The sequence below is a fragment of the Drosophila rhopaloa genome, unplaced genomic scaffold, assembly GCF_018152115.1.
Source record: "Drosophila rhopaloa isolate 14029-0021.01 unplaced genomic scaffold, ASM1815211v1 contig_115, whole genome shotgun sequence".
Lineage (NCBI taxonomy): Eukaryota > Metazoa > Arthropoda > Insecta > Diptera > Drosophilidae > Drosophila > Drosophila rhopaloa.
In genome coordinates, this window is record NW_025334990.1 from 9,380,867 (window position 1) to 9,388,510 (window position 7,644).

Consider the following 7,644-nt stretch of genomic DNA (forward strand, 5'->3'; position numbering starts at 1 on the left):
TACCAAAGAGTATATATCTTGTATGGGCGCATTTTTGTGGTTATAATCGGATTTTATTGCAAATTAACGAGCCATCCTCTTTCCCTTCCCGCAAAGTTTACTCACCCCTTACTCGGTATAATATTTCAAGCGCCCTGTAAGTCCTTCTGCCGCTGTTGTCTTTAGCTTTGGTTATTTATACGATTTTTATTACCTCCATTCGGCCGCAGTTGCTGTCTCATTCCCATTCCTATTGCCATTCCGATCCTGCGGTTGTTAGGCAGGTGTTCTCTACCTTCCCCGCAACCAGGCACTTCATTATCCTGGTGGAAAAGTTGCTCCTTACTTCCCAGTCCTTTATTAGCCCCGACTTCTCGTCGAGTTGCATTTATTATTATGTGAATTTTGGTATTTCTTCGATATTAATTTGTTGCTCCTGCCGCGTGTTCCTTTTAGTGGCCTCTCAATATTCATTAGTGCTTTGATTTGTTATGGTTTCCCTTTGGCTTATGGCCCCCTTCACTCTTTGATATCAGTTTTTGTGTTGTTTTTATTGCCACAAGTATTTTGATTACTGTGCAGAGAGGTTCGTTCATTGGGACTGTGTGATTTGGGCCTCTGTTATTACGCCAGCGAAAAGCGACTTCAACAAGTTGAACTAGTTTGGCTGCAGCTGCTAGACGCCCCGAGTTTTGATATTTTTCATGTTACAGACCATTTTTTCAGAAAGCTTTACTCTGCTTTAATTGAAGCGGCTCACTCTCAACAGGGGCTTTGCATTAAAATGAACATAGAAAATATAATAAAGGCATTTTTAGTGCTAATACAAATGCTGAATTTTAAATTAAATGAACATGAATAGAATGCTATAGAATTGATTGATTTGGACGAACGACCTTTATTTTTTTGAGTATGAGAAAAATGAAGGTAATATTATTATTACAGTTGGTTTGAGAAACCATATCTGAAAAGATTATGAACAAATTTACAAAAAAGAATTTTCATTCGATTAAAAATTTTACAAGAAAGTTAAATTTATTTATTTTTTTGTTTACAGTGAATCGGTTGGGGTAATGAAGTCTATTTGAAGAGTATTTCCCATTTTAAACGACTCTATTTGGCATTTTTCGGTGGCCAGGCGTTGGTCGCCGTTGATTTTCATTTAATTACCGAACCAAATTTCCGACACTTTAAACGATGGCGGCATAAAATAATTGCAAGTGCTGAAAACATTAAGAAACCGGATTGCAGCCCCAACTTTATTTAGCTTTGGCTGCAGCTCCAGCTTCAGGTTGGGTCTTAGCTCCAGTTTCGGTTTCAGTTGCCACTCCGGTTGTTGGCCAGCTTCGATCGTTCGTTGGCTTTTGAGTTGCAGGCGCGACTTTCGTTTTCGTTTTTGCTGATGTTTTTGTGTGGCTGCTGTGCTGCTGCCGCTGCTGGTTTTGCTGCCAATTGTAATTGAATTTTGTGTTGTCGGCAAAGTGGCAACCATCAGGCAACAGCGGCAGCAGAATGGCCAACAACCGACAGCAAAAAGGAAGCAATTTCAGGCTAAATTTAGTTTAAATGCCTACCCCTTCGCTCCCAACTGACTGACTGCCGCCGTCATCCACTTTTTGCAGGAATATGCCTCCTGCTGTACAGTGTGTGCTCGCTTTTTGAGCCGCTGCTGCCGGCTGGCATTATGCTTACTTTGGAATTCAATTAACTTGAATTTGCTGCACTGGCGCGACGTGATTTCATTTTTCCCGATGCACTTTTCAAAGCACAAGTCCCCAGTTCGACGATTGTGTTTTATGGAAGCTAATGAAAGCCAGCTCCGTTGGCGTAGCTCGATTTCAGCGATTTAGAGAAGCATTTTGTGCCTATTGCTGAAAAAAATGGAATATAATTGTAAAGGAGAACAAATTATTTATTATGAATTTTTAATTTTAGAACCCAAATTATCAAGGTTTTTATAATGACCTAAGCAAATAGGAAATAACATGGTTATAAAACCGTTGCTAATTAAAAGCGAAAAAAAAATATATACATAGGTTATAGATTAAAACACGCTAGCAGAACTAACTTATTTAGCAAAACACTTATTTTATTCCTAACATTGACAGTGGATATATTGTTGAGCATTAGCTTAGTAAAATTAACCAAATGAACCTCATAACTTTTTTGTTCTTAGTCGGTGCTTTTCGAACGGCTTTCGTAGGTGCTCATACTCTACTTATGCCCTTTTTAAGACATCTTAATTTTCAATAGGTGGAATCAGGCAAAGTTAAGGAAATGTGCCTTGCACAAGAGGGAGTGACCGCCGAAGAAGTTAAAGCCCGACACCACCAGGAAATTCCCGATCCCAAAGTCAAGTGTTTCTTTCGATGCTTCCTTGAAAACATTGGACTTCTTGCCGATAATGAGATTGTACCTGGTGGGTTCGCTAAGGTTTTTGGTAAGATACTTAGCGATGAAGCAATTGAGCGAATGGAACAAGATTGCAACGCGATCAAGGCAGATCCAAATGAACAAGACCCGTGTGAATTCCCATGGCTTGTATCTGCGTGCTACGAAGGATTGAAAATATCAGACCTTCGTCCACAGCTAAAAGAACTACATCATCACTCGAGATCAGGACATCATCACTCAAGTTCAGGACATCATCACTCAAGATCACATCGGCATCAGCCAATATCACATCGGCATCAGCCAATAGCACCACAGATTCAACCAAGAGTCCGAAGGCAAAAGGGGTAGTATTGCAAATATTATTACTTTGTATATATAAATTAAAAATTATAAGCAAACGACAAAAGCGCTGTACAAAGCATTTAACGCTATCTAATATATTTATCAGATTTACCATATATTTTTGTCACTGCAAATAATTACAAATTATTCATGGTTAAATTTTTATTGTGCGTCATAATTACTTGTGTTTAAACAATGAATTACGTGCCACTCTTTTTGGTCTTTTTTTGAAAAATATTTGTAAATACTTTCCCTATTTCTTAATAATTTTATTTTATTAAAAAATTCAAGATGAATTCAAGCGAAATAACGAAAGCCTGCGTTTTTAATTGGTGTTCTTTATTTCCTATATCATGCAGTCAAAATCGTGAAAATCGAACTCTCATCATTTCAGATGATGATGGTTTTCCAATTTGGGAAAAGCTCCCAAGCGCTCCTCAATCGAACCGAAGTCCTTGTCCGTAAAACTGTAAAATGTAACTGCAAACTGTTCGCTCTCCACCAAACTCCTACATCTGGCCAGTATAATCCGAGCATATGGCAGGATGAATGCGGAATGAGTCCAAACTGAAACTGTTTGTTGTTGACGCTCGAGCTTAGAGCTCATTACAATTTTCAAGTACATTTGCGCTGATAGTTACACCCAACCAACTTCCATGTGAGCCATGCAGACAGACAAGCCCTTGAAACATATACTATGCAAATATAGCACAGATACGGAAAACTCCACTCGACTGAAGGAGGAAATCCAGGAGGAGAGGCAGAGAGATTTAAGGGGAAATCCAGACCCTCCAGCGGGGCAAACAGTTGTCCAGGCACAAATGTCTGCTGACCATTAAATTCACTTCACTTCATTTAAATCTGAAGCATTGCTGGGCGAGCGAGACTTCTGCGAACATCCCAGGGCCATGCCTGTTGGTAAAAGTTTTTCAATAACACGAGAAAATTCGTCGAGGAGGCGGTTGGCTGACAACTGCAAATAATAGTTTGCCTCTCCGAAGGCATTGGAAACATTTCTTTCGTGATGCCCTTACAGATTGAGGACTTGAGCTCTGAGATCCCAATCATTAATATCTTGGTTTGGTTACTTATGGTATTCCTGAATTGCTTTTGCAAGTAGACCAAATACCAACATTTTCAAGAGAGAATTCAAACATTTATTACTTACCTCTGAAATATTTAATATTTTAGTTTAATTAATACACAGTTGAAATAATAATTAACTAGGTGGTAATGGAGAATACACTTTTTGGATCTGAAATAATACAGATTTATCTTTGTTTATAATGATTTGCTTATGATGAACATAACTTTAATTTAAAAAAAATTACTAAATAATTGGTTGGTTAAAAAGTGCTAATCTTTTAAATTAAATCATTTTCAGAATGTTTTAGTAAACCACAGTCTAAAAAGTATTCAATGTTCGGCTTGTAAGCCAACTTTCATAAGTTTTATTTAGACAACTGTTCGCTGACGCTGGCAACTTTCGATTGGCCACTCAAAGGCCTCCTCCACTCGAAATTCGGGTCCACTCCTCCCCCTAATTTGCTTTGACTTTGATGCATTTATACTAAAATGCAGCTGGGTCACACCGGCCCATTCAGATTCGTTCGCCGAATCGGTTTCATTTGCGACCTGCATGTCCTGGAATGCAAATTGCTCCTGGCCGGCAGACGATTCTGCCCTTGGGCCCCCATATGTCCTGCCCGAAAACCGCAAAACCAAATTGATTTTGTCTACTCAAGCCAGGACATGAGTCCAGGACTCTGTCCTGGCAGCTCAACTCAACTCAACAGAACGCAGGCGGCGGCGGCTGCAATTTTCATTACGCATCTGGAGCACTGCTCATATGGCATTACGCATACGACCCATTGTCCCCGGCCGGACAATTGAGTTGGCAGCATTGTTTGGACACTGGGCATGGGATGTATGCATGTAAACATAATCAGTATTTGCAAATACAGGAGTGCATCGGGATGCGATGGTTCGGATGCGAGGTAAATTCCCGACAATAAATGCCACTGCAGCAAAATTGAATGGACATAAGGTGTGTGGGTTATGGGATTATAGTCCCATTACCATTGCTTTTCAATCCCGCCCAAAATACTCCATTGTAGTGACGGAAATGTTTGATTATAATCAATCTAATCTAACCGAAATACAACGTACTCAGCAGAAATTGAAGGTTTTTAATCCTCTATCTCATGTTGAAAACAACCAATTCGATTACGCTCCCCAATTATGTAGCTACTGCAATTTGGAGACCGATTCAACGTTCGCCTTGAGGTAGCAATTACCAAATTGCTTCGGACAACCGCAGTTCAAAGGCAAAAGATCCAATGAGATGCGATCCGATTGCCAAGAGGTCCACCAGCTGCTTCCTTTGCGGGGAAATAAAAACAGTTGGCCAAATGGAGGAGATGCGATGACAAGTCGGGTGACAATCGAGCTCACACAAAACCGGGACTCAATGGGGAACAAATGACAAATTTTTAATGCCTCACGAAACAAAACGTTGATAAGATCAGCGGCTGCCGCACAAACAAGACAAAGCGAAAAAACCCAAACAAAGCGTTGCGAATCCCAATCCCCCGAAAATAATAATAAAAAAAAAAAAAATACAAAACAAACAAACGGATGACATCGCTCTGAGGACGAGGATCTCAAGATCTCAGAGCGCTGATTTGGGAATTAAACACGCGCGAATAGGAATCAATGACGGACTACCTGCTCATTCGGGATCGCTGCAGGGACCTGGATAAATGGATGGATGGATGGATGGATGGATGGATGAATGGTCGGATGGTTATTATGGCAGACAGACGGCGCACGGTCGAGCACACATTTGAGATTTTTGTCAACAGGATTCTGGATTCCACGGGGCGTGCAGAAATAAAATTAGTAGAATACGCCAAGCACTCAAGTCGCTAGAAAAGAAAAACATTTTGAAAGGACAAACACACTCGAAACGCGAGCAGCCCAGCAGCGAAGGACCAAATCATCGGGGGTAGCTGGTGGTCCTATGCCCGGGTAGTTGTCATCATTTGTTGATTTTCATTCTGCCTCGTTTCTGCCTGCTCCTTCGTCTTACCGCCCTGTAAAAAATCCTTTAAGTGCACTCCAGAGCACAATGCACTCGCCTCCGACGGCCGAGTGTCCCATCTAGGTTCCGCTCGGCGACTCTTGTCTCAGCCATCCATTGTGCCCGGCATGCCTCCTCATCAGCATCGGAATCAGCATCGGCATCAGCTGGGATTACACGGGCCGATTCGTATCGGAAGACCCTAGATTACCAGATATTTAAATCGATTCCCCAGCTGCCTTCTAATTCGACCTTTAATCGCTTTCTATTTCGATAATTGGTTCAAGAGAGCTAAATAGGTATCTTAAAAATTAAATTTTTGTTTATATTCGAAATATTTTATTTATTTAAATAATTTCTTTCTATTAAGACAAGTACAGAACTTTATTAATTTCTTGGTTAAGATGGGAAACCAAAATTTAAACATATGAACATTTTTGGAATCATCATTCTTTTCCTTCTTAAGATTGGTAATACCAAATTTTGTAAAATATTTTTTTTTATTATTTTGATGGAAAGATAAGACCTTATTAACAATCAGTTTTTTTTGCATTAGAAATATTTGAAAGTTCTCAATCATTCTTAACAAACTAAAAAACCTGAATAAGTTGAGAAGGCCAGAAAATCCAAATAGCCATTAAGATTATTTTTTGATTTTTTGACATTCTTTAAAATTATATTTTGTGCTAGAGTACTCAACATTGTATAAACGCGTATTATACTATTTCATACTTTATATTTGAAGTATCTTATTAAATTTCAGAAATGGTGGAGGGTCCTTTTAATTTAAATCAATCTCCGAAGAAATAAGTCTTATCTTGTCAAAATAATGCCACTGTATCCTATAATTGCCTCTGAAACGTTTCAATATATAATTTGCAGTAATTCTATGGCGCCAAAATGCCCCCAAACTCATCCCTGGAACGACTCCTCCCGATGCCCTGCTAATTTACAATTTCAATGTCACGCTTCGAGCAAGTGACGATAAATTCGCACTACCCGAGATTCTGGAGAAGATCGGCTGGGGGACGGCTCGCATCGCTGGCTGCTTGCACTTAGTGAAATTACATGGCTGCCAGGACTTGTTGATTGCCCCCGTAGCTCCGTTGGCTAAATTTAGCATTATTAAAAAATTAAGCTGACAACATTCTGTTGTCAGCCAGACCGAGGAGGAAAAAGGAAACAACAGTAGCAGACTATCGAAGTGAAGGAAAAGGGACTTCGAAGTGCGTGCGTCATGTGGCAGGGTCGTTCGGACCGCCCGACACTTACTTTAATTCCTAGGTGCCGCCAAAGGGCGGGGGGAAATGTGCCTCAGACTCTGGGCCACATGCCTTTGCCTCTCCTCCGTCTGATTAATTGTATTTCGGTTTTTTTCGAGTTATGAGCAAGGCCAGAGACGCACGCTAAATAAAGTGAAATTTTTCATCCACATTTAATTACGCTAATGATCTGGGAGTAGGTTCCACTCCAGGAGCAGTTGCTGCCACTTATTAATCGGAGGGCGGCACGCGTTCCCGAAAAACAAACTACTCCCGCTGCAGCTGCCAGACTAAGAAGAATTTCCTTCACTTTCGGCCGAACTCATACCTACACACCCACTGCCACGGAGGATCCAAAGTCGCAGTGTCGAGACCCAGACGTGATTACCAGTCGCTGGAGTAGTGAAAAGTACACGAGTTGTAAGTCAAACTGACATTGAAGATTATGGTTTATGTCGACAAAGTTGACACGTTGTTTATCAAAAATGCGAGTCAAGGACTTTGTGTCCGCTGGAGTCGTGAGCCAGCAGAACAACAACATTGTGTTGACGGATGCATGGCAAGTGCAAGACAAAGGCCCAGACC

At 40.6% G+C, this 7,644-nt stretch overlaps 1 protein-coding gene across 1 annotated transcript; it reads left to right on the forward strand.

The window, feature by feature from the left end:
* The first annotated feature begins 2,076 nt into the window (after positions 1-2,076).
* Positions 2,077-3,030, forward strand: LOC108042824 (general odorant-binding protein 56a). The gene is made up of 2 exons (XM_017121283.2): positions 2,077-2,178; positions 2,233-3,030. The coding sequence occupies exons 1-2, from the start codon at positions 2,128-2,130 to the stop codon at positions 2,719-2,721; spliced, it is 540 nt and encodes a 179-aa protein (XP_016976772.1). The 5' UTR covers positions 2,077-2,127; the 3' UTR covers positions 2,722-3,030.
* Positions 3,031-7,644: the final 4,614 nt, after the last annotated feature.